This window comes from Anomalospiza imberbis, chromosome 2 (genome assembly GCF_031753505.1).
Source record: "Anomalospiza imberbis isolate Cuckoo-Finch-1a 21T00152 chromosome 2, ASM3175350v1, whole genome shotgun sequence".
In the NCBI taxonomy this organism is placed as follows: Eukaryota; Metazoa; Chordata; class Aves; order Passeriformes; family Viduidae; genus Anomalospiza; species Anomalospiza imberbis.
The window spans coordinates 75544651-75572230 of NC_089682.1; the positions used below are offsets into that span (position 1 = coordinate 75544651).

The window sequence follows — 27580 nt, forward strand, 5'->3', positions numbered from 1 at the left end:
TAGTGTCTTCCAGAAATTCAAGATATAGAGAGAATAATTCTTCTGCTCTGGTAAAACCTCTTTGCATTAAGAATGTCTCTTTGGCAAAAGGGAATATGGAAGAAAAAAAGGTAGTGAGGTCAGACGTTCTTACTTCATTTTCCCCCTGTTTTTTCTACTAACTGGTTGTTGTCTTGGGCTGTTGAAAATAATGTATTGATTGCTCAAATTGGCTTGCCTTTGAAGTGGAGGAAAATATATCTTCCTCAGAGGGAATCTTCAGAGTGAAAAATACCACTGTCTTTTGGTTTATTATATGCAGTTTAGTATACACAAAGAAAGGTTTAAATTAGTGTCATTTTACTTCAGGAGGAAAAAAAAGTGAAATTAACTTTTTAGTTTGATTGCATGTGATTCACATGAGTTATTAAAATCCTAGCAAACATTTTCTTCACAGCTCTTTCCTGACTCTGTCCTGCATGCCAAAAGCTTTGCCATATGCTTGGAAAGCCCAGGGCAGAGGAATATCCTGCTATAGACATTCAGAACATAAATGAGCCAGGGCTGGATGTGCAGCCTGTTTGTAAAGGGGGAATAGACAGAGGTGAAGGAGGCACAGACAGGGCTTTATCCTTTTGGTCAGTCTCAGCAGCTCCATTTGATTCGTTTTCTTCCATAATAGATACCCGTGTAGTTCCTGTGCTAGGGACATCCCTGTTCCCAGGTTTGTACCATGCCCTGTGTTGAATCTGCTCCCAGTCTGCTGCTTAGAGGCCAGTAGGACAGGAGAGACTATTCATGCTGCAACTAACACTGTTTATATTCAAAGCTAATTAAAGCTTCAAAGAAAAGAAATAGCATTCTTGTAATGCAGGGTCTCCGGGAATTTCAGTGTATGCCTCGGTAAAACTTTGGAAGACATAAGCTCACTTTTTAATGTCTATGAAAAAAAGCAAGCAGGAGAACATAGATAAGCATGAAAAGTCATGCTGTGCTGTATCAAAAGTAGCTGGTTTGATGGCACTGGCAGTTAGACCCAAGTTCTAGACTTAATAGTGGGTGTTTGGAGAATGAACTTCTTAAGCTGTGGAAGAGTAGATATTATATTGTATCTCTAGGAAAGTTGTAGATAGTAATTTAACTGGATTTCATATGCAAAGTTGGAACTTTTTTATTATAATTTCTTGATGTCTGCATTTTCTGACATCAGTAGTAGTGCAACATGCTAATCCCGGCAGTTTCCTTAGAGCTTTAACAAAAGAAAGGGGCTGGGAAAGAGAAAAATACACAATCATTCATAAAGCTTAAAAACTGTGTTACCTTGCAAAAAGCTGTGTATTTCCATATCCTACACCATTTGGCTGTCATTTCTCTCTGTCACAGATGGTACATAACTCCTGGTTGGAGTGTGAGAATTCCTCCTTGCAGATGACAACTCTGATGTTCTGATAGTGTCAGCATTTTGCTCTGATATAGCAAGCAGTTAAATTACATTATACTTCATGGAACTTACTAAACACATAACCCATTGATTCCAAATAGCTTTTCTGAAATTAATTGCATTTGAGAAGCAGCTTTGCAGAAGTAATACAGGATCATTTATTGTAGGATTGACATTATAACTTCATAGAAGAAAAAATTCAAACTCATTTGTCTCATATAGATTGGTTTTGTATATATTCTGTTATATAAGGAGTCATATTCTATAAATCTGTACCTTGTTTTTTCATGTTAAGTCATAGCTAAACTTGAAGACATTTTCTTTTAAAAAATAACAGCAACCTTTGTGTTTGATAGTTATGAACAAGTAGGATTTTTTGGCTATTTTTTTTTGTTTTTTTTTACTTGTTTCATCAACTCATTTTTGAAAAAAAATAATACTTACTACAGTTGCATATGTCATTAGCTATTGATATATTATTTACTTCACCACAATTGCTGTTTGGTTTTGGAAAAAGTTCTAGTGTATTTAAGGCTTCCCAAAGGTTTCACCGTATTTGTCTCCAGATGGTAGACCCCATGCATAAATATATTTGTTTATATAAGTGATAAAAGTTTCCTGATAAAAGGGTCCTCTCCCCATGCTGAAAGGAGCACAGAGGAGCAGTGAAAAGCAGGGAAGCCTCAATAACCTAACAGCAAAATAAATGTCCTGACCCAGCTTCTCCCAGAGCTATCAGAGGAGGGTGATCAGTCTGTGAGGTGGGAATGAACCCATTAAGTTAAATCAGTGGAAATGCTCTCTGGAACGCCTTTCAGATTGAAGGAGATTATTGCCAACAGGGGCATGGTATTTATTATGGGATGTAAGGAAGATAATCTGCAAAATTTATTGTGGGTTGTTTAGGGAGTAACTGTAGGTGTGGAAAGGGAGGATTAAGTGTGAGAAAGTAGAGAGATAAGGGGCCAGTCATATACACCAGCTGCAAGTCAGTGTGGCTATTCAGGCATCTGATCACCACAGTCTATCCTATCTTCTTACTAAATTCCATTTTTCACCATTTACCTGGGTGAGGGGGCTTTGTTTCGTGTGTGTGTATGTGTGTGTGTGTATGCACTTTTTTTAATTCATATACCAGCAACTGGAGTTGAACCACAGGTCAGAGTGGCCCATGAATCAGTGCTACCAGCAGCTGAAGATCATGGAATGGATGAAAATCAAGTGCTAGGAACTCAAGGTAGACCACAGGTCATAGGATCTGTGCATCTGTGATGCAAGCAGCTGGAGTGAATGAGCTTGTATTAGTGAGTCTGATTTCTATAGCAAGCCAGACTAGTTTGATGGTGGAGTTAGTGGGTTGGGAAGGCAGGGAAAGAGCAGAGTCTGGAGGAAGAATGAGACACCAGTTTGAATGTGTCTTTATGAGTGAGACATGTGTGTGGGGGGGGTTATCTAGTGAGGGAAGAACTGTCAGGAGCACCAGGTCAGCTACTGTGGTCACCATAAATTCCGGGGGTTCTTTGAGAGTACTGTCTATTTGTTGTGTATCTCAGTGCACCCGGAGGACAAGGTGATCCCAGGGCAACTCCTGGGTAGGCTGAGTGGCAAAGACCACTTCATGAGAGATCTACAGAATAGCAACACAGGAGAGCAAGCACCCAGGGCTAGCTGCTGGGTAGGCTGCCCCCTTAAAGCCAGTTAGCAGAGGATCCATAGTGTGCTTTTGTGTGTGTGTGAGGGGGTGTATCAATGAGTGAGTCTGTCTGACTGCTCACACCAGGAGTGGGGCTTTGAGCTCCAGGTGCCAGCAGATGGAGAGACCACAGATTCAGAGGTCAGGAGGCTAAATCTTTAAGGACAGTTATTGCAGAGAGCCGCATTTTATATAAATGCATATATATTTCCCACTAACAGACCTTAATCCTGACCAACCAGAAAGGGGAGCAGGATTTGGCCGCTGGTGGTGCTGTTTCTGTTTGCATGACTGGTGAGTGCTTCTGTCTGTGTGGATCTTTGTGGCTGGCCTTTCATAGATGTGCAGTGCCTGCGTGTGTTTGTGTGTGTGCCTCTTGGGAATACCCACCTGACCCTGCTGTTGGTTGTGCCTGGGGCCATGGAGCTGCAGCAGCCTGGCTTGTGTGAGGTTACTGGATTTGACAACTCCTAACACTATTTTTGCACAAGCCCAGGAAATGCTCTCTCTTCCCAGCCTTCTTAGAGAGCATTTACACTTTTCCTGCTTTTTCAAGGAATGATCATAGAAGGCAGAATAAGCTCAGAATTGTTTTCAGTTCTTTTCAAGTCTGTTAAGTGAGCAAGTTTTTCTGCTTGGGGCATTCAGCTCCATAGCAAAGCAAACTATCTGAATGTTACCTTTTACCATAGTGCCCTTTGCCTTCTACCAGTGTACATTTGGATATATTCAGAATTCAAATGGACAAGGTTTGGAGCAGCCTACTGTAATTTAGCCTGGCCTTGAGTGGGTTGTTGGTTAAGATGACCTCTGTACCTCCCTTCCAGCTTGTTTCATTCTGTGATTCTACAGTTTTAGTACCAGATTCTCATCACACAGGTAAAGGGATTCTTTTACGCTATTCTCAGGATCGATTCTCTTGTCCGTGGCTGTAGTTTGCAAGGCTTTGGTTGTATAATTCCCTCTTGCATCACTGCACTGTTAAGACACTGAGAGCAAATGTTCTTCAATCCAGAAAGCTGTTAGGCCATCTCTGCCTTCATGAAAGTTGTCTAAGGGTCAACAATCCTTGGGTGAATTGGCATCCTCTTGCATCAGGGGATCATTTTGTCTGTAACACAAGCGCTTAATAGTCTTGCTTGAAAGTACAGGCAGACCAAAATCTGAAAATTATTAACATGCCTATTCTGAACAGCCTGATCTGTAATAGCAGCTTCCAGCCTCCGCCCAGTTTTTCTGGATGTTGACATTATAGCATAATGTAGCCCAAGATATTGGTTTGTGATGTAAATATAGAATAGTACTAGCTGAAGCATTTGGGATTTTTATTTCACCCTTTCTGGCCTGCAAGAACTGAGGCTACTCAAATGAGAGTTTAGATTTTGCAGAGTGTAATGAACCCATGTGACTCTTCTATAAAAAGTGATGTATTTTTCTTTTTAGTTTAGGGAAGAGACATAGAAGAGAATCTCTCTTCAGTTATTTTTATCTTCCTTGAAGTAAAATAACACTTGTAATGTAAAATTGGAATATCATTCTTCAAAACTGATATTAAACCAGGAGTGAAAAAAAGAATTGTAGAATTGTCATAATTTCATATGTTTCAAAGCCTCTAGATTGCTCAGATATCTTTCCTATTCCTCACTTTTAATGCAGAGTGGAATATTGCTCCAATGATACCATGAGATACCTCAATCAGTGTTTCCTCTAGCAGCATCATGGGCTGGACTGAGCCTGAGTCTAACCTGATGTTGCAAGACCCTTGATTTTGAGCAATGTTGGAAGAGTAAAAGCTGGTTTTTTTTTTTTTTTCCAAGGTGGTAAATTCAGCTGAACAGATCATTTCTGTCAGCACTGAAAAGCAGCAAAATACTGGTCTGGCTCAGCGCAGTGAGGATGTGAAATGCTACATCAGTGCTAATAAAGTGTCAGAGTGAAGGCTTATACCTGTACCCATACTTTAACAGTATGAAGTCATTCATACTGTTAAATTATGAGCACAGCCGTGGGTTTGTTTGGCCCATGCCAAATAATCTTGTCACAAACAGTGGCTACACATAGGTCAGAGGTTAGGATGGACTGAGGACCATTCCTGGGAGGTGGTTTGGATGCAGCTGTGCACTTCTGTGAGGCTGGAATTTTTAGCCATGGGAACATGAACCATACTGTGCCTGTTGTCCTCAGAGCTAGAGAGCAGTTTAACAGCTTGTTAGATTTATGAGTGTGCATGCAGCTAGTGTGACTGGGGATGTGATTCCAGGCATACAGCCAGTAGGAAAGGGAGGAAGAACAAAAATAGTGAGGGACTTCTGGCCATAGGTTGCAAAATTGATTTATTTATTATTGAGATTTATGCACACAAAATTCTTGTGTACTTTTCTTATTTTTCTAGTGGTTTCTGATTTAAAGTATTCACTGTGAAAGGGACAGTTCTGTCTGCTTCAGGCTGCCTATTTCTGTTTGCTTGCAAAATACTCATGTACTTGGTAAATATTACCTTGCTCACTTGTGAGAAGTTGTCTGGAGAATACACTTGACATGGCAGAGCACAGGCTACTGAGCAAGTCTTCTCTATATTCTTTCTCCTCCATTCCTTTCTCACTTTCTGTACGGCTTTCCATGCCCTGATTAACTTTACTCTATTTTGCTTTCTTCTAGAGTTTCCATGGGGTAGAAGCATTATAATTTGGTAAATGGGAGACTCAGATCTGATTAGAAGAAAAGTTCTTTCTGTGTTGAAAAATGGCCTTGTGTATTATTTCAGTATATCAAGTCTATGTCTGGGATCCCAGTAGCAAAGTAATGACATGACACAGTCCAATCCCTGTGCCAGACTGTGCAATTGAGAAGGTAATGGGCATGTGGGAATGCCAAGTTCCTCTGCTGCTAGGGCAGCCTGGGGAAGACTGTGCCTCAGGGAGGCATAGGCCTTTTGCAGATGTTCTGCTGCTCAGAGGGGCTGTCTGAGCCAAGCTATCCTTGAGAACTGAGCAGCTCAGCATTTCCTGAGGTATGTTACATAATTTTAGTGGGGTTGTACTTTAGCTGTAACCAGTAGTTCTTTCCAGTTTTGGCAAGCGAGCCCTGGTATTTTGCGCTGCTTTTGAATCAAGGAGCTGCATCCTCAGGGAGGTCTAAAAAGTACAAAATGTCCTGTAGGAATATAGGGAATATAATTCAGGGACATCGGTGAAGGCTGGGGTCTGTATAAACTTGCTCACTTGATCATGTCTGCTTTAGGATGAGCCTAGTCTTTCCTTTCCAATGATTAATGTGGAGTGAATCCCCAGGTGTATTGGTAGGGATAGTGACATAAGCAGTCCATAAACTGGAAATAAAAACAATTGAGGATCTCTCTCCTGCATAAAACATGGAACAATCATATTACTAAACCTGTGCAAGGTTTAATAGTGGATCATGAACCTTATTTGTAAGTAATCTGGTTGTTAGATTTTGGGTTGGATTTTTTAATTTGTTATTTGCAGGTTTTTTTTTAAAGCAATCAAAATAAGCAAATAAAGCTTTCCAGAATTTAAGAAAAACTGGTTGATTTGTACAGTATCTATCAACACATGTAAGTGCCTATTCAACTGAGTAATTTTCTTATTCTGTGTCCTAAATACACAGAGTGAAGAGCGCATGCTTGCATACCACCAGTGGTCTCAGACCCTGACATTCTCTTTTGGAGAATACTATGTTTATAGTTTTTACTGTCAAAATCTCTTTTGTGTTTCTTTGTACCCAAGCAGAGAATAACTGTCTAAGAGTAGTCAAGGCTGATATCTGTCTCCAGTGGTAGATTCAATAACAATGGAAATGCAGACTAGTTGTGGGAATAAACTAGACCTGTGAAGTTCTGCATGTACCTTACTCTTGAGCAGTGTAATAATACAACAAATTATTTAATACTAGGATTCCTACACAGGCCTGCAATGTAATTCCCAGCTCTGGAACAAAATCAATCCTTTACAAGATCAGCTGGGTCATAGTCTTAAACTCCCAAAGAAATTTGGTTCCAGAGCTGGGAACAAACATGCCTTGGCCTTGTGTCCACACTTACATGTGCAAATAAAATGGGCAACCATAGTTCTAATGAGACTGGCATGCATTCATGTAGCTCATCTTGTGTCCCACCTTTTCCTTTCCAAATAGAGAGTGGCCTTATCTGAACTGCTCATTATAACTCTGCACCATGCTGTCAGCGTGCTTATACTTTGCCTGGGAAAGTCTGGTGAGAATATTGCCAAGCAACTTGAGAATCATAAGTTAGCATGATTATGTGCCCAGTGCCTCTGCCTTTGTCTTGGCCTTTCTTAATTTATTAGTATGGACATAACCTGTTATATTTAGTCTCATAACATGAATGTTTATTTTTGGTGTATGGAAGTCCTCTACAAGACAATCTTGAGAGGAACAGATAAGATTTTTGTCTGACTTGGAATAGCACAAAGTACTTTTTTTTATTTAATTCTTTTAAATACAAACAGAAATACTTCTGGATACAACTCAAGAGACATCAGAGATTGGCTGGACTGCACACCCTTCTGATGGGGTAAGCATTTCCCTTGTCCCTCTTCTTGTCTCTGTGTCTGCTGGGAAGACATGCATGCAGCTGATGAAGAAAGGGAAACTGTGAGACTTGGTTCATAGATTTTTTGTATATGAAGAATTTGAGCAGTGTGTTTTGCAAAGCCAGATGTTTAAGAAAGAAGGATGCTGAGTGGGATGCTGTTGCCACCTCCTTACCCTCTTCATTCCCCTCTGCTCCAGAGATACTAAAGAGTTCTCCAGCCACCCACCCCTCCATACAAGAATAGAATAGAATAGAATAGAATAGAATAGAATAGAATAGAATATTTCAGTTGGAAGGTACCTACAACAATCACCTAGTCCAGCTGCCTAACCACTTAAGGGCTGACCAAAAGTTGAAGCATGTTACAAAGGGCACTGTCAAATGTCTCTTACACACTGACAGACTTGGGCTATTGACCACCTCTCTAGGTGGTCTAGGAAGACTGTTCCAGTGTCTGACCACCCTCTAGGTAAAGAAATGTTTCCTGAAGTCAATTCTGAGCTTCCCGTGAGGCAGATTTGAACCATTCCCATGCATCCTATCATGGATCTGAGGGAGAAGGGATCAGCACTTTTCCAATTCCCCTCCTCAGGGAGCTACAGAGCAAGGGGGTCACCCCTCAGCCTCTCTTCTCCACATTGGACAAACCCAGAGCCCTCAGCCACTCCTCCCAAGACACGCCTTCCAGCCCCTTCACCAGCTTTGTTTCCCTCCTCTGCACACATTCAGAGACTTTCACACTCCTCTGAGGTGGTGGTGCCCAGAGCTGCTGCCAGCACTCCGGGTGAGGCCGCACCAGCGCCGAGCACGGCTGATGATCCCCCCTCTGCCCTCTGTGCTCAGTGTTTGATGCTCCCAGGACACGGCTCCTGCCCTCTGGGCTGCCCGGGCACACCCTGCTGACTCTCACTGAGCTGCTGCCCCCAGCACCCCCAGGGTACTCCATGCAGGGCGTTCTGCAGACACTCCTGTCACAGTTTGTACCTGTGCCTGCAGTTACTTCATCCCAGGTGCAGGATCTGGCACTTGTTCTTGTTTTGTGCCATGAATGATTGCCCAGTGCTCCCATGGTGTACAAACAGTTCAGTTGTGCTCCTGAGCTCTCTGTGCTCCCAGGAGCAGCATATATGATCCCAGCTAGCACTGCCATCCTAAGTCTGTGCCATGCTAGCCCTTGGTTTACCTTCACCTCTCCTGGTGGTATGCCCTTCCTCCATCAATTATAGATTAAATCTCTCAATCAGTCCCTCCAGTTTATGAACAAAGATGCATTTCTTCCATTGGAGCAGTGGATCCTGTCAGGTCCCAACACACCCTATGTCTCAGAGATTCTTCAGTGGTTATGAACCGAAGCATTTTGGCAGAGACAGCAGTCCTGAAGCCAGTATTGATGTCTTGGCATCATTTATTTCTTTCAAGTGTGCCTTACTGCTACTGAAAAGATTGAGAAAAACACTACCCGTGCTCCTGATTTTTTTAACATTTCATCCAGGGCCCTGAAAACTCTCTTGATCAACTTCACACTTTTTGTTGGGATGTTATTTGTACCCATGTGAAAAAGCAGTTGTGGATAGTAGTCTGAAGGCTGTACTAAGCTCTTCCATCATCTGGTGACATTGTTAAACTGGGGCCCAGGGAGACAGCACTTGTCTGAAATCAGTGAAAGGGTGCTTCTGTTTCACACAGGAGGGAGTCACTAATGACCATAACTTGTTGTTTCTTCTTGGCAAATGGTCTTAATGCAGATCTTTTAGTGAGAAGTTGGTTGGTCAGACCTTCATGAGAATGCCTGAGCAGGTTCCTTCTCTTCCATCTCACTATGCACGTCCTCTGTCATACCCAGGGCCTTGTACCTATTCTGTAAAGCTTGTTGAGAGGTTTTGTCTTACAGCTTTGTACAGGAACCTGCTTCCACCCCTCCTTATACCTCCCTTGAGCCTTCCTAGAGGCACAAACCAGATCTGAACCTGCCCTTGCCCCTGTAGTGGCCATGCTGAGTGGTTTATGTGTATAGGAGATGTCAGCACACAGCTCTCACTGTGGTAAAGATAGGTAGAAGGGACTTCTGCTTTAATGTGTTCTCCAGAGAACAGTGTCTTGTTGCTCTGTCTCATTTGTTTGTGTCATTTGGTTTCTCTCTAGAGATAAGAGATGAGAAAACGGGAGGGAAGAAAGTGTGACTCGCATTTTGAGATTCTCAATGTCGTGTGACCAAGTTTGCATGATTTATGTTTTCTGTCACAACAATTCTTACTTCAGAGCTTTGACTGCTCTTCTTTACAGGGTCATACTCTGTCTAGAATGCTCTGCTGCACATAGTATCAACAAGTTCAAATCTTGTCATAGACATGGCAAGGAGAGGGGGAAGACAAAGACCTGTCCTGTATTTTTGGTGCAGTTGAATACTGAATCCATTTTTTTATTCCTGTTTCTTTTTTCTCCTCTATATCCATTGTAGTGGGATGAGGTAAGTGTCCTGGATGACAAGAAGCGCCTGATCCGAACCTTTCAAGTGTGCAACGTGGCTGAACCAGGTCAGAATAACTGGCTGCGCACTCACTTCATCGAGCGGCGCGGGGCCCACCGCGTCCATGTCCGCCTCCGTTTCTCTGTAAGGGACTGTGCCAGCATGCGCACTGTGGCCTCTTCCTGCAAGGAGACTTTCACACTCTACTACCACCAGTCGGAGGCTGACATAGCCTCTCAGGACATGCCAGAGTGGCGTGAGGGCCCCTGGACCAAAGTGGATACTATTGCAGCTGATGAAAGCTTTTCCCAGGTGGACAGCACTGGGAAGGTGGTCAAGATGAATGTTAAAGTACGTAGCTTTGGGCCACTCACCAAGCATGGCTTCTACCTGGCCTTCCAGGATTCGGGAGCTTGCATGTCCTTGGTGGCAGTCCAAGTTTTTTTCTACAAGTGCCCAGCTGTGGTGAAAGGATTTGCCTCCTTTCCTGAAACGTTTGCTGGCGGAGAGAGGACCTCACTGGTGGCGTCGCCGGGGACGTGTGTACCCAATGCTGAAGAGACGAGCACGACGAGGTCTTCAAGTGTTTGGCTGCACTGCAATGGAGAAGGGGAGTGGATGGTGGCCATTGGACGATGTACCTGCAAGGCTGGCTACCAGCCTGTGGATGATGAACGAGCCTGCCAAGGTGAGAGAACTTTTTTTTCTGCTTCCCCTTAGGCAGCCATTTTTTCATTGGTTCTCTATGTCAGCAATATTTGGCCCTAGCCAAAATTTCACAGAGCTGGGAGAGCAAATAGTTTTTCACAGAGATCACCTTGTAGCAGCCTCTTCTCACACTTCTAGCTCCTCAGACTGGAGTTGGAGTGACCACTTGGCATGGTTTAGGAATGGTGTTCTCCAGTTTGGCAGTGCCACTAAAACCACGCTGCCACTCCCTTCCCCCTCCAAATGGAAGCACAAAAGGCAAAGATCATCGGTTATGATAAGAACAATTTACTGGAAACAGCAACGAGATAATAAAATGAACAGTAACAGTAGCAGTATTAACAAAAAAGGTGCAAGACAGATGATTTACATGGGAAGTGGCAATAAACAAATACTGGTCTGATTGGTTCTTTGCAGCACAGAAAGGTTTTCTCCCAACAGAAAGGAATGCCCTTTTCCTTGGAGTGTGAGTGCCTTCCCCCCCACCCCTGTCAATGATAAGAGGTGGTGTAGAGCAACATCTGGTCCTGGTTACACCCCCCACAGCCATGCCCACTGCCGGCTAATGCAAGAGATTGTCCTTGTCCTAGCCAAAATCAGGACACCACTGCTTGCTAAGAATATGGTTGGAAACTCCACTCAGGCCTTAGTTACAGCTGCCACCAGAGACAGGGTACTTACACAGAAATATCAGTAGCTGTCGCTAGCCAGATCTACCATAATTCCACATCTTTACCAACAGGCAGCAGAATTAGAAGAAAGATGCCACATGGAGGAGAGCTGAACCCAGAGGTAATAGGCTGTCCTAGTTATTTCAGGCCCTTTTGCTAGTGTATAGGAATAAAATTAAAAAAGGTGAAACAACAGCAGGCTGGTCATGGGCTCTGTGAGTCTGTTCTGACTAGAAAAAGCAATCATAATAGTATCATCATTACCAATAATGCACTCTCTGCCCCAGGGCCAATGGTATTTCTATGATATGGTTGTAGGAAGAGGTAGATTACATTACGTGTCATCCATAAGTGGTATTGGGCTAAAATCTGGCCAAGCCTGAGCACCAAGTCTAATGTCGTGACTGTGTTCCTATCTTAAGTCCATTAGAGTAAACTGCTTATGTTGGTTGTATCATTTGTGTATGATGTTCTTCTGGTGCTTCCTTTGTTTTAATACGCATCTATTCAAAATCTCTCAGCAGTCTAAAATGTTGCTGCACTACCCTTAGTAACAGAAAAAATAAATGTAATGTGGAACCTAGTTTCGGCTGCAAACAAAATTTAAAAGTTGGATTTATTCAAACAAGAGTTCAACTTGGACAGGGAATGTAAAAATACTCTGGTTAACACCAAGTGCAAATACAATGAATAATTAATGGTCGTCAATATACTACCTTAAATTCCTGCTTCATGAAGTGATTTGGGTCATGCAAAATAGCTTTATTAAAATACAGGTCATTGTTCTGAAGACATAAAAAACAATTAAAATTGGTAAGTGCTTTTCATTCGCTTAAACTTTCAGAATAATTAAAATATGTGTGCCCTTTTATCCTGCTCATTCTGAGAGAAATGTAACTACATTCATTTAGTGCTGCTTCAGAGACAGTAAGCTCTGACGTAGAGCAGCTCTGTATGGCACTAAATTTGTTTTCTGCAGCAGTAGCACGACTAGTTCACAGTCTAAATAAGCTGCCAGTCAATAATTTAGTTTCAGATAGTAGTCTTAAGCAGTTAAAAAAAAAGAGAAAGAAATTTGGCTTGCCAAATAAAAACAAGTCTTTAAAAAAAAAAAAATCTTCCATTTTCCATAGTATCAGTGAAAGCTGATACTTCTTTGCTGCCTCATTGTCATAGAAGCTGGAGATAGATTAAAATGGTTAATATTATAAGGAATAAGTGAAATAATGAAAGTCTATCAAGCAACAAAAGTCAGTTCCTATTCTTTGCTTCCTGAGATTCCATGAGCAGCCTAGAGCAGCCAGTGACAACCAAATATGAATCATAATGGTAAAGGGTATTCTTTGTTCCTTGTGTTTCTTGTAAACTCCTCTGGCTTGGTCAACCTTCTCTTCTCCTGCTAACAACATGTTGCTGTCCTGTCTGAATGAAGCCACATTCAGCTCATGTCCCCCTGCTTGGTGTTCCTCTGCATGGAGTCCTCTCCAGCCCTTCTCCTTTGTGCATGTGTTCTCCTTTCCTAAGAACAGACGTACACCCTGATACAGAGCAGCCACAGAGTTCTAGATGAAACACAGAACAAAAGCACTAGCCCAAGGGCAGATTTCTACTGATGATAATGCAGAGAGGTGTTCTTAATAAGACTGAAGAATCAACCAAGGATAAGGAGGAGAAGCAAGTTTCCTTCTTACACTTTGGTTGAAGAGTGTGTGGGCATTGCCTTCCCCCTCACCATATGCAAGCCTGTGGAGTCCTTCCTGGACCAGCTGTTATCTCTTTATTTAGAACAACAAATCTGCCAAGAGCCATTCTGAGCAGATAGATAGAATGCCCTTCTTTTCCCCCTGCCCCCTATCATGATTTAAGGTACTTTCTTTCCTTATTTTTATAAGACTGCCTGCTCTGTGTTACTATATGGCAGATTTCTCCAGCTAAATAGAAGAGTGAAACAGCAACCTTTAGCAAGCCCTTTGGGTGATGTGGGGTGCAATCTGTGTGGGATTCACTTTTCACTTTATCTGATTAGACTTGTCATGCTGAACAGTCAAAAAAGAGAATGGCAGTTTACAGAGGAAAAAAGAAGGTTGGGACTTCAGGTCCTTTTCTTTCTGTAGATGTATGCACACAGGGTGCCTTGCCATGCAAAATCATATAGGATTTAGATTACCAGGTGCTTTTGAAAATAGTATTTAGAATTTATGACTGGGACATTTAAAAAATATTATTTAAAATTACAGTGTTGACAAAAAAGAGAAGAGGAATGACTGCCTGATAAAGTGCTAAGCTGACTTCCAAATAAAGAAGGACAGAGCATTGGACAGAGCTGAGCTGATTAGCCATGTGTGTGGCACCTCTGTACAAACATACTTAACCAGAGGCAGAAAACACCAGCCAGAAAGAGGAGGAGGGAACAAGTTTGGAGTGAAAAGCTTTAAGCTGAACTTGGGAGAGGGAGGAGAAAAGGTGTTGGTTTAATGTTTGTTTTTGTTTTGTCATTACCCAAATCTATGTTAATCAGCAATAAATTAAATTTCCCCAAGCCAAGTCTGTCTTGCCTGCGATAGTAATTGGTAAACAAGCTCCCTGTCTTTATAACTTCTTTACCTCTGCCTATGAGCTTTCTCATCCAATTTTCTCCCTGTGTCTTGCTGAGGAGGGAGAGTAAGAGGGTGGGCATTTGGGTGTTTACCAAGGTTAGCCATCCACATGGCTGCTTCTCCTGTCTTCTTTCTCTGGACATTTGTTTCTAAGAGTATTTAGCAAGCAAAAGGTCTGCCTGTCATCTGTAGTAGCTGTCAGGATTCCATAAAAGTGCCCATGTCCTTTGGCTATATGCAGTCCCTTCTGATTGCAGAAGGAATCACATCTGTATTACTGATAACTACAGGAGCAAACAACTGTGCAGGGAGCTATTGGAGGTCTCATTTGGGAAGAATATTGCATGATTATTTTTGTGTTATTAAAAGGTGCCTTTTCTCATCAGCTTGGATCAACCTTTTTCTGTGTGTGAGGCTAAAAGAATGTTAAGATTTATATTAAAGTAAAAGATTTGATAGTCTGCTAAAAATATGCACATACAAGTAGCAAAAGGAAAAAAGAGCACAATAAGTGCTTCTTAAATTTTAATCACTTAAAGGATGTTTCCTTTAAAGCCACAAGATAATTTACATTGCAGGGACTTGTAAAAGTCACCTGCTCCAGCCTCACGCTCAAAGCAGGACCAAATTGGGTTAGGTCACTCAAGGCCTGTTCTACTCTACTTTTAGTTATTACTGAAGATGGAGATTACACAATGTCCCTGGGCAACTGTTCCAATATTTGACAACGCCCATGGTGAAATGACTTCTTCCTATGTAGAAGAAGATTTTAGTAAGATGTAGTAAGAAGTTATTACAACTTGAGTCTGTTATCTCACGTTCTGCCACCTCGTGCCTACACCTTCTTCATATCCTCCCATTAGGTGGCTGATGACAGCTGTAAGCTCTTGCCCCACAGCCTGCTCTGCTTCAAAATGAACAAACCCAGTGTCTTAGCCTCTCCTGGGTAAGAGCTTTAATTTCAAGGTTAACTCACAGCTGACAGTAATGTTTGGTGCCTTGATCTAGATTACCTTTTTCAGTTTTTTTTCTTCCATATTACTCCTTTCATCAGCTTCTCCAGCCTCCTTCTGCTACTTGCACATACATATTGGTGCTTTTCAAGTAGTTTGCTTCTTTTCCTGTATGAAGTGCTTGCTGTCTACTCATATTGTGTCCTACCCTGCCCAAATCTTTCCTCTCGTGTTTTTGCATTTTTTTCTCACACAACCCATTCCCTGGCAGTTCTCCCACATATAATTAGCCAGTAATTGCTTCAGCTCCACCTCTTTTACCTAAAAAATCCCTTGCTCAACTGATCTATCAACAGTTAAGCAGGAAAGAGGTCTTAGTCACTTCAGTTATTTTATCTCAGTTGATTTGATGCTCTTCTTTAAAGACTCAAATGACACACTTTTCTGTCCTTACATTTCTTTCATTTTCCACTCTCTCTTCCCCACCCAAACAGTTGTAGTAACTGTGAAACTCTAGATCAACCCAGGGCCCTATTGCATTACTGTGCCTGGCTTTTATTGCTGTTTGATCCCACCTTATTCAGAACAAGATGCAAGATGCACAGTAGCAGTCACTGTGGAATAGTCTGGCCCAGCAGGAATTTTTTACCACCACAAGCAAGCCATAGATATATTTATGGGAGGGGGAGGGGGGAAGAAGTGTTTTATTTAAAAGACACTACAATTTTTATTTTCTAGTGTGTTTTCTTCATGCTAATTATGCTATCTTTCTAGCATTTTGAGAAATGTAATGTCTAAATGTCTACATCATGATTGTACAATACTATTGGTTGCTAACTCCTTTCCATCATCCTGCCCTCTAAGTGCCAAACTCCATCCCTTTGCCTTGAGTCATTCTCATTTGAGGCCCTGTGTAGCTCTGCACATGCAGTTTTCCCTAGGCCTCAAAATCATCTGTGTCCATTCATCTTTCCCAGTTTGACTCCAGTTCCAGCTTTGACACTGCTCATTTTCAATACTCTCACATCTAGTATTTATTCTTGCTGTCCCACAGTACACCTCGGAGCAGAACTCTTATATAAGAAACTGATCAGTTGTCTCAGTCAATAAGAGAGCAATTTTATGCTCTTCTAAATGTCTTCTTGTGTCTCAGTTCAGTTCCAAGTCACATCTGCATACAAAAAGTGTCACCTGTATCACATTCCCTAAAGTCACTGCTGGGTACACCTAAAGATCTGTTGAAGTTCCCAACTGCCTTTCTTAGTCCTTCTCCTCTTGCTGCATTTTGCTTAGTTCTCCAAATATTTCCTCTCTGCTCTTACTGTCCAAGTGAGCTTTTTAATGCCTCTTTCTCTACCTCTTTGCTTGTTGGTCTATCCTCTCTTCATTTTCATTTTCTTTACCCCTTTCCCTACTGCCGCTCCATGATTCCAGCACTTTTCTCTTCTGGTTTTGCTATTTGTAATTGCTAGAAGTCTGTCAGAAGCTGCTCCTCTGGCCTCCTGGGTGGAACTTGTCTCCAGTGAGCAGTCAGGCAAACACAGGCAGCACAGGAGCGAGCGTTGTAGGGGAAGCTGAGGAAAACTGGGTCAGTGTCTGAGATGAGCTGTGCCCAGCTGAACTGCTGTGGTATTCTGACACTGTGCCAAGATACAAAAAATTACTGAGACAAGCTGAGGGAAAAGCGCTTGCGCACTCCAAACTCTGCCTTCTCCTGTCATAGTAGGCTTGACTTGATGGGAAGTGGCAGCTTGCTCTGCCCCCTGAGATGCTAGCTCTGCAACCCTCTGTCCTTACATCCAATATTGTGAATCAGTCAGAGCTAGATCTGTATTTTCTTGGAAAGTCCTGCTGCTGGGGGATGGTAAGTTGTACTATCACCAGTGACAAGGCCTGTGGCTTAGCTGGTGGTCGTGTTTTGTGTGAAGCTGTTCTGCAGGAACACAGTGGAGGTGTTTCAGGAGAAGCCACTCTTGTTCAGGCTTTCTCTGGGATGGTCCTGAAGTGTTAGTGTTCACTAAATGAAGACATACAAGTCCTGGTGACAGTGGGCCTACTACAGTGTGAATATTTGTTACAACTGTCTCCACTGAGCACAGTCATCTGCAGAAGCTGTAGGACCACAGCAAGTGGACCTGATGCCATGATCTGCAGTAAGAAGGGAATGCAAGGTAAGATCATTCAGAAACAAATGAGATTTGGATTCTGTATGTGTGTGCAAAGACAGCCCTAGGCTCACTGTAAGTGCTTGAATAAAAGGAAGTGGCTTTTGCCTATTTAGATTGCCAGGGAATTTTTTTCTCTTTCCTCCTGACTTGACCTTCGATATACTATTTATAGTGACTGGACTGAGGCAATGCCAGGAAAAGCTCCATGTCCTGGGAACAATTATTATCGCTATCTGTGGGCTAACGTCCTGAGTGCTGTGGGCAGCCTGTCTTAGGTAGTTTTGGAAAGGGATAAAGGTGCTGGTGAATGCAAGCAGCTATCTGACTGGATGCAGAGGCAGGTTCCAGTGGAAGCAGAAAGTTTGTGATAGCTGCAGTGCCTGCCTTTGGAAGCCATTCTTTAGCTTCTTGTAGCTGGAGGCCAGTTAGTGTCTACTTTACTCAGTCCAGCTGTTTTGGCCAAAATTACAGATGTAAAATATAAGCAGCAACAAAACTTAGGCCATAGTATTATTTTTCCAACTATATTTTATTAGTAAGGTGAGAGAGATGTGAATCATATTTAATCACTGTAAATCTGCTTTGCTTGCAGTATGCTATGTGATTTCATTTTGCTGTTTTTCTTCTGGAAATAGAAATACCCAGGGGCAGAATGAGAGTTTCAAAGCATGATTGTTTCTCTGTATCTGCCATCCCTCCTGGAAATAACAATGTGAGATTATAGGTTTATATAGTAATTATTTTTTTCACTAGACAATAAAAAACAGTCACTGTGGAGAGATCTTCCCTCTTGAGTTGCTCAGTATTCCACTCCATAGTTCTTCAAGTGCAATTTCTATAATGGGAGTGGAACCGGGCAGGTGAATCTCTTCCTTATTGCTTTTCTTTACTCTTTTCTGTCTTGTTTAAAGTCTTTTCTCAGGCCCCTCCCTCAGAGGGAACCTGACAATCCTATTCTCATTTCACTTCTGAACATCTGAAATGAGATGTAGTCTAGTGTCAAGAACTTTCCATTCATTGTTCCAGTCCACCCAGCCTCAATCATGTATATGATGAGTGATCTGGCAGTGAGGCAACCAAGACCACGGGGTTCTATCCACACATTTTAATTGACTTATGTTTTAGGGAAAACAGGGTAGCTGAACCCCTCTCCCTGCACAAGCAGGGCCATCTCTAGCAAGTAGCCCAGCAGTAGATCCAGACTATTTTTTAATTTCTCTAAGGAAGGAGATTTTACAACTCCTCTGGGTAACCTGCTTCAGTGCTCTGTCATCCTCATGGTAAAAAATTGTTTCTTTGTGTTCAGAGGAAACCTGCTGTGTTTCAGTTTGTGCTATTCACCTCTGGGCCTGTCACTGAGAAACACTGAAAAGAGCCTTGGTCTGTCCTCTTCACTTCCTCCCTTCAACTATTTGTGCTCATTCATGAGATTGCTAAAAGCTTTCTCCTCTCCAGGCTGAGCAATCCCATCTCTTTCAGCCTCTCCTCCTCCTGTGGGAAATACTCTATCCCCTTCATCGTCTTTATGGCGCTCTGCTGGATTCTCTCCAATATGTTAATGTCTCTAGTGTACTGGTGAGCCCAAAACTCAATACAGGACTCCAAGTGTACCCTCCCCAAAGCTGAGTAAAAGCCAAAGATCATCTTACTTGCTGCAGAATTCCCCGAGGTTTCCAGGACCTAGGGTTCCTAAAGGCTGGTCTTGCTAGTAAAGACTGATGTGAGGAACTTGTCCTGTGTCATGCAGCAGTTGGCCCACATTTTCTCTAGTCTTCCTTGAGCCACTTCTGTTCTTAAAGAAACCCTTTGTGCTTTTGACATCCTGTGCCAGATGTGATTCCAGGTAGGCTCTGCCTTTCCTAGCCATGTGTCTACGTGTTTGGACAATGCCTCTATGTTCCTCTCAGGCTACCTGTCCATGCTTCTGCCTCCATATACTTCCTTTCTGTTCTAGGAGCTCTGTTCAAACATGCAGGCCTGTTGGCATTTTTTGCCTGAATTTGTGCTTGTTGTGATGGACTGCTTTTGCACCTGGAAGAGGTAATCCTTGCACATGATCTATTTTATTTTGCATCACTCTTCACTCCAGGGCATTATCCCACCGGACTCCTCCAGATCACCCAAGTGCTCACATCTTCTTGTCCTGGAGTTCAGTGTTGTGAGCTTGATTTTTGCTCTGGTCACTGCACTCTGGATCTTGGAACTCCACCATGTCATGGTCACTGTAGCAAAGGCTGTCTTCAGCCCTCACATCACCAGTGAGCCCTCCTTGTTTGTGAGCATCAGGTCCAAGGGCGCACCTCCCCTCATTGCCTCCTCTATTGCTTGGGTCAGGAAGTAGTTCCCGATCCTTTCCAGCAACTTCCTCGAACACTTATGCCCTGCTGTGTTCCTCCTCCAGTATAGTAGGCTGGTTGTAGTCCCCATTGAAGATCAGTGCCTCTGAATGGGAGGCTAATTCTTGCTGTCAGCTCTGAGCTCCATCCAGATTTTCACAGGTAAACATCGAAAGCCATCTGAGACACGCTAGTGTAGCCAAGACATCAGTCTACTCTGGTCTAGCACGTAGGACATGGGAGCATATTACTGAAATATATTTCATTGGTGGAACAGCTGCAGTGAAGTTTTGTTTCTTCAGATTATTCAGCTCTAGTGGAGTGCTTATTAATGAGCCTATGTGGCTGCTTCACTATGCTTAAGTTAAATAAAGGAGAAGGGAATGTTTGGCCTGAAGAGGTTGGAAGGGAGACATGTAAATGGCAACTGTATCAAAATCATTTCACAAACAGGCCAGGTTTCTTCTTCAATGTGGTTAGGCTTCTTGTTGGGTTTTTTTTTTTTGGTTGTTGTTTTTTTGGGGGTTTTTTGGGGTTTTTTGTTGGTGGTGGGGTTTTTTTGTTTTTTTTTTTTTTTTTTTTTTGGTCTACTGCTTATATTTGAAGTTTTTCTCAGCAGCCTGCTACTTTAGTTGGTGGAAATATTCTTTTTGTTTAAACCTGTAATTTACTGTAAAGTCACTTGTTCTCATGCTGTCATTACTCTTGAACCTAAATAAACAATTCTTCATTGAATGACTCTTACAGTTCTGGGATTGCACTCAAAACTAGATGCTGCCTCAGTGACTAAGAGATCTCTTAGGTAGCAAGGAATCAGCTCAGTGTCACAAGACAAAAGGCATTGGACCCTGGGCAGTGCTTGGGGAGACAGCAATAACATGCTTTTGCATATGGTTCAGACATATAATGCCAAGCACAGTGCATGGGTGGTGAAATTAGATTTTGTGAGGCAGTTAAGAACAGGTGTAAGTATTTGATCACTGGTGTCTGTTACACATACCTGTTCCAGAGTGTTGTCCCTATAGCAGTGTACTGCATCAGTAATGTGAGCAGATAACACTGTTATCCATTAGCTGACACCGTGTCCCTGTGCAGAGGCTTGGGTTCTTGATCTATGTGTTGGTTGGTTGGTTGGTTTTTACAAGAAGCTTTTGAATGTTTATGGTCACTTGGAGTGACTGCCCATAATATGGATGAAATCTTGCATGGCCTTTTAAGCAATAGAGATGCTCTGACTTACATAGACTACTTTTCTTTACTGAGGAGGTGCTGCACCATTTTGTTCCATTGCATAAAACCTACAGCACTGCACTTGTGCTTACTACCTTTGGCTAATTCATCAACAGTGTGCTATCTCTGCAGGCCTCAACCCTGCATCCCCAGGCTCAACAGCAAGTTGCCAGTAGACTTTAAAAGAACTGTGTAAAAATAAATGTTTCTTTATTTTAACACAACAAGTTTATTTTAAAATTAATTTCATTTAGGAAATACCAGACAAACTCTTCATTCACAGCTTTGCTAGGTTTCCATATGATTTGCAATTGGGCTAAAGGTGAATTTACCTGAAATCTTTTTGCACTGTTCTTATAGGGTAAAATATGGTTTTGTACTTCAGGGGTAAAGTCCATACCCTCTACAGATTTCCCTTTAGCATCATAGACATGGCAGGTATTACCATTACATGTTCATTTTCATTATTTTGACTAGCAGCAAGGTGTCCTACTTATCAGGCTGTAATAATGAATGAATGAAAATAACTGTTCTACAAGGTCTACCTTGACAAGTGGAATGAATATATCATTAGTTCTAAGCCTCATCAAAACTCAAGAAGGAGTTTGATGCAAGAAAAAACCAAATGAGATAAAATTGCTTTTAAGAAAATAAAGACATTCACATTAAGTTCAGCATTCTCAAACTTGAAATAAAGAAAGAAAGATCCCTGAAATTTTGGTTGACTGATTTTGCAGCGTGTTGGATGAGAACTTCCCATTCATACTACTCAAATGCATTTGCCAAGAAGTGTGAATATTATAGTCTACATCTGTGGCTGTTAAGAGAGCCTAAAATTGAGTAAAATGTGTATAGTTTATGAATTGAATAAAATCTTCCATACTCTTTCTTGTCCATACAAACATATGGACATAACTCTCCGTATGGGAATAATTTGATTTTGTGCTGGATAAAGGCCTGAAGGCAAAGGCAGTTTCACTGTTCTTAACCATCATCCATCACATGAAAAATTACAGTCTCTTCTTTCCCTTTCCTTTCCAAATGGCAATGTATCACACACTGAATGTTGTCATCTTCTGAGTGCTGGAAAGAAACAGTGTTCCCCTGTCAAATAGCTATCATTCAGAGTTATTGAAGTCCCCTTTATGGTCTGGCCTTACCACTCTTACCTACGTACATGTGGAAGTTGCTGTGTGCGTCCAAGAAGAATTTTGACAGAGAGGATGAAGTAATATAAGAGGCATAAACCTGATGGGACTCTACAGATGTTATTGGCTGTTATTTCTGCACTGCGCCTGTAGCCGCAAAGGGATTGAACACATATGATTCTGATTTCATATAACACCTCTATACAATATTCGTCTCTTACTTGCTTTGCCTTTTTTAGGTAACTTTTTGCTATCCTCAATCCATTGGAATATTCTGCTTACGGTAACCACTAGAATAGTTCTGCTCTTGAGGGTGTCCCTTGTGTCTTTTGACATCAAATGCTTATCTGGGGTCTGTCTGAAAGTTTCCCATTCCTTGTAAATGCTCTTTATGGTGAAATTAATGAACCAAACGTTGGCTGCAAATAAGCTTTCACCTGAACTTGTTAGTCCATAAAATCTAAAAGAGATGCATCTATTTATATAGAAAATCAGCTTTAGAAAATGTACATAAAAGCAGTAAAAGCTGTATCCTAGCACTTCTATATAAGGTCCAAGCACCTCCTATTAGGCATCTTTGCCAAACCTAGAATGTGCCATACTCTCATATTGTTAATAAATTATTTTTTCATTTTTCATTTTCTTTCCCTGTAGGATAGATTTCCATCCTTGTTTCAGCTTGTTGCATATACATGTTCCTATGCATTTGCAGATTAAATTTGACCAATTAACATACTTTTATCCATTACTGGGAAGTTTTCAGACCTACCGGAAAAAAATAGGACTGCCAGTCTTAGTGTCTGCTCCTAGTTTTAATGCAAAATCGGCAATGATAGTGTATATTACTTTAAGCAATGAAACTGTTGTAGGCAGCATAAAAAATCCAATTTTGTGGCTGTGTTGGGTGGGAGGAAGGAGGTGTGGGTAACTGTTTGATATTTCAAGACAAATCGCTTGGCTGGGCTCCTTGGTTTCTCCAATTTAAAAGCTCTTTGAGTGAATAATGAGAAGACAATTATTTGAGGTGGCCAAAGCTGTCTCAGGACTGGTTCTCTTTCATCTGCCAGTGAATCAATTTAAGCTCTTACATATAGAATTAAATAAACTGTTTTGAAATGGTGACTTGGACAAAATATGCTCTATAAAGAACCAAAACCAGTAGTAGCTCTATGCAATAACTTCTCCCAGCAGTAGCAGCACAAGTTAAATGTAAATAAGATTACAGTGTTTCTGAAATCTGAATTAATTATTTTCCTGCCTTTGCCTCTCTTATTTTTCTCCTCTTAGCCTGTGCCCCTGGTTTCTTTAAAGTATCTGTGGGAGATGACCCCTGCCATCTGTGCCCTGCCCACAGCCACGCTCCACTGCCAGGTTCCCGGGAATGTGTGTGTCAGAACCGGTACTATCGATCTGCTTCGGACAATTTTGATGCTCCCTGCACTGGTAAGTGTTTGGATGAAGTGTTTGAAAGCAAGAAGGGCAGTTAATGAGAGAGAATGTGCCCAAATTATTTGGGGGGGGGGGGGGGGGTGGTTGCAATTCCCCTCTTCTTAAGACCTTTGAAATTACCCCAAACTTCCCTTTCCCTTTGCTCCTGCACATGACTACAGAGTGATGGTGAGAATGAGGGTTTCATTACAGCCTTCAGAGGAAATGTTCTGTAAATAATGTTTCCCTTACCCCTCCCTGTTACTGAGCTCAGCCTCTCTGTCCCTCCCTTTGCCATCTTGCTTTGTCTCTGTGCCCAGGTTTAGAAGTGCAATTCTGCTGCCTACTTCTACCTTTCTGAACTTTTCACTTCTTAGCTGCAGTGTCTTGTCCCATTCTCATCCCCATGCCTTCTTCTCACCCTCTGCATTTTCCTCCTTCTCTTCACTGTCTCTGTGCCATCAAAGGAAGTGTTGGATGCACAGAATGGGCAGTTTTTCAGCTGTCAGAGTTTACCTCTGATGCATTGAGGAATCTGGCTGGCACCAGGAATGATTGCAGGCAAAACTGGTGTCCAGTTCTTGGAACAGATGCAACAGGTTAACTAAAGTCTTAGAAAATTCAGAGATATTAGGTGCCAAAGGAGAGAATTACAGGTCTCTGTAGAGATAAATCTTTACTAAGCTTGTGTAAAGTTTAAAATTTGTATAAAGTTTTATTAGGGATTGGCACTTCCCTAAACAATGGCTGTTCTTTTAAGGAAATGAAAAAGTCACACCCTTGAAACAAAGACTCTTTTTCGTAATTCTGTTTGTCTAAAATGTGCTAATACAGTTGTTCCTTTGTTAATGTGTGTGCTTGATGTAGCAAAGATTATGTTTTTCTTAGCCTTGCTCAAAGAAGCAACTGATGAAGAGTAAGAATGAGAAGAAGAAGCAACTTATTCTTCTATTCTTTTCCCTTTGCTTTGCCTCATGCCTTCCCTCACCTCTCTCCCATTCTTTCATGGGATTTTGATCCTTTGTTCTGCTTTCTAGGCATCCCCTCTGCTCCTCGTGACCTCAGCTATGAAATCATTGGCTCCAACGTGCTGCTGACCTGGCGCCTCCCCAAGGACCTGGGTGGCCGCAAGGATGTTTTCTTCAACGTGATCTGCAAGGTGTGCCCCGCGGGATCGGTGGGGCCCTGCGTGCGCTGTGGGGACAGCGTGCAGTTCGAGCCGCGCCAGGTGGGGCTGACCGAGAGCCGCGTGCAGGTCTCCAACCTCCTTGCCCGTGTGCACTACACCTTCGAGATCCAGGCCGTCAACTTGGTCACTGAGCTGAGTTCAGAAGCACCCCACTTTGCCACCATCAATGTTAGCACGAGCCAGTCAGGTGAGGATACCCCTGTCTCGAAGTTTCTTCTTCTCTCTCTCATTTGATTTTCTTTTATCTTTTGAATCCTGGAGTTTTGTCTTTTTACCTGTGTCGTGTGCCTTTTTTTATCCTGCCCAGTTAGTTCCATAGTTTCACTTTTGCCCTTCTCATTCCTGCCTTATCTAAATGGGTTTTCCATTCTTGCTACTGGGAAGAAAAACTCAAGTTTAGCAGCTGATGTGATTGTTGGGGAAGCAGCTACCCTGGAGGAGATTCCAATGGGAGATGTAGCGGTGTGGGTCAGACGAAGCACATTGTTTCATTTTGCAAGAGAGGGGACACTAACAGGGTTTGATGAGGATTTTGTGAGCATCAGTTTACCTGAGAAGCTATTCATTTTCTCTATCCCCTACTCTTCTCCATTTCATCGTCTTATTTTCCTCTTAATAAGAAATAATTTTTTTTTCCTTTACATGGTAGAAATATTAAAATATGTTGTGCAGTTATATTCAAAGATGTCGTGATCCTTGTAACTAGAAACTAAATCATGGGGATGACTAAACTAACATACTAATGGGTTGTGTGGGCAGTCAGAGGAGTTCTGTTTCCTGTAAATATCATTTACAAGGACTGGAGCTGGAGAGAGACACATACATCCAGGCATAGAGTTCTGCTAAATGTCAGCATTAAGAGGCTGGGCATATGTTGTTCTTCACAAGCATGTATAAGCTAATATGGAGAGGAATTATACACAGCCTGTTTAAGAGGATATAATAAGGAGTAATGTGATGGAGAGGAGAAGGAGGGGTAACATTTTGAACTGAGTGACAGAAAATGTCTGCAAACATTTAGAGTTGTGTAAATGTTAAACTGAAACAAATCCTGTATGAGATTCCAGAGTGTAGTGTGGAAACCCCTGCGAAACACGGTTTTGGTAAAGCTCCAGGCAAGTGCTGTGAAACCAGATGTGGCATCATGGGCTTGGTTAAATCACATCTTATCACTTCTGCTTCTATTATATAGAAAGAAAGGGAATATATATTATACCCCCCATCTAATTTCCTGCTGTTAATAGATGCCAGGGAGTTGATCTGTTTGTTCCCTTTGAAATGCTACCTGACAGATACCAAGCAGCAAAGCACCTCTAGGATTCCTGGTCCCCTTAAAAGGCAGGCTGCAAGTGGGTGATCAGTTTTTGTTTACAGTAAAATGTGGCTGGGTAATTTGCATGGTAATTCCAGGCAGTTCCTTTGGCTTCTCCTGGAGAAAGGTGGGTGTTCTACTAACATCCTACAGAATTCTCTTTCTTCATGCTTCTCATCTCAACCTTCTTTATCTATATCAGAGATAACTTAATTGAGCAGCAGCTTCCTCCTTCTTCCTGGAATCACCCAATCTACCCTCTGTTTCTTTTTTGAATTTTCTGACCACTCCTCTTCCAAGTGTCTCATAATGCCTTCGGGTGTCTTGGGTGCTTCTGTCTAAGGTGCCTCTCTTGTGCAGTAAAGCTGTTTCAGGGAAGAACAACTTCCTTAAACATCAGTGTGTACTGAGTGGCTTCTTTTTGTGTTTGGTCGCAGTTTTTTCTTTCCTTGCTTTTCCTTGGGATCGTTAGGAGTGAGCTTGAGATGAGCTGCCCTCGATATGTACTGACAGCTCATACTAACAAGGCCCTGCTTCCTCCATCACGTGGCCTGTCTCATCCATACCCCCCTCCTTTTGATCCCTTCAGCAGCTTTTCACTTTAGCATTGCTTGTTGATGTTGTGTTATTGTAACAATTATTATTTCTGTTGTTATTATTATTATACAAGCAGAGATAGAACTTTCAGGATTTTACATGCTGAGAGAAAAAGGGTACGGGAAAACATGAAGGGTACAAAAAAAAAAAAAAACAAACCAGAGAAAGGTACAGTGTCAGGATAAAGGGCCATAGCAAAAACTTTCTCTCCACTGAATTAAAGATGACCCAAAAAAAGATTCTTCAGTCCTGGCAGTTTCTGAAGATTCTGCTTACTCATATATCAGTCTGAGTTCTCTCTTTTCTTCTAAAGTGTGGGTCCAAAAAATACTGCTGCCCCTTTGTTAGAGGTATCTTCGGCAATTTCCTGTGTGGAAACAGTTTGACTTTTTCTTCTTCCCATGATACCTATTCACTCTTCAACTTTGTCACCAAAACACTGTTCCTCTAAGAGTTTGCATACTCCTCACAGTCTTCTGGCCCTTCTTCAGAGCATGATAGGATCCTTTGGTTACACAATCACATTTTTCTGTGGCAGACTGATGTTCCTACTCTTCAGTGACCTTGTGCCTGAAATCAGAATTAGAAAGGCTGTCACTGAAAAACCTCATTTATTGTAAGACTTAACCTGAAACATGAGACCTGTTTGGGTAGCAGTAATGAAACCTGTTTGGATAGTAAGAGTGTGAAATGCAAATATGATATGCTAATCACCGGAAGAACTGTGCAGAGATGAGACAAGAGAAGGGAATTGCTTTCAGCTCAGGTTTGAAGTGCTGAGGGTGAATACCTAAATAAATGTCAGGAACTATAGAGAGATGTTGGAAGGCTGTTCCAGATAGCAGGAACCACATGATGAAAGGCAATTATGTAATTCTAATGAAATTATACTTTTTCACAGGTGTGAACCTGACACACAAAAATGCAAAGAACTTAAACTCCTACCATATTATCACAAAAAATAAAACTGACTAAATTTTTATTCATTATTTTAACATCTTCAAGTGTACTTATCGGGGTAAACAAAATATCTTCGCATGTCTAAGGACAGAAGTCAGGTTTTCATTTAAAGGACTGTGAAAAAAATTTT

At 41.9% G+C, this 27580-nt stretch overlaps 1 protein-coding gene across 7 annotated transcripts in view; it reads left to right on the forward strand.

The window, feature by feature from the left end:
- The window catches only part of EPHB6 (EPH receptor B6), a 47935-nt gene that overhangs the window by 3153 nt on the left and 17202 nt on the right, over positions 1–27580 (forward strand). For 5 of the 7 annotated variants that reach the window (XM_068182792.1, XM_068182789.1, XM_068182794.1 and 2 more), the window contains 4 exons: positions 7601–7665; positions 10145–10841; positions 23252–23407; positions 24430–24768. In XM_068182792.1, coding sequence (XP_068038893.1) covers positions 7601–7665; positions 10145–10841; positions 23252–23407; positions 24430–24768 — 1257 coding nt within the window. Of the gene's footprint in view, positions 1–3901; positions 3993–7600; positions 7666–10144; positions 10842–23251; positions 23408–24429; positions 24769–27580 lie in introns of those variants that run through there. The other 2 variants (XM_068182790.1, XM_068182788.1) reach the window with 2 other exon arrangements.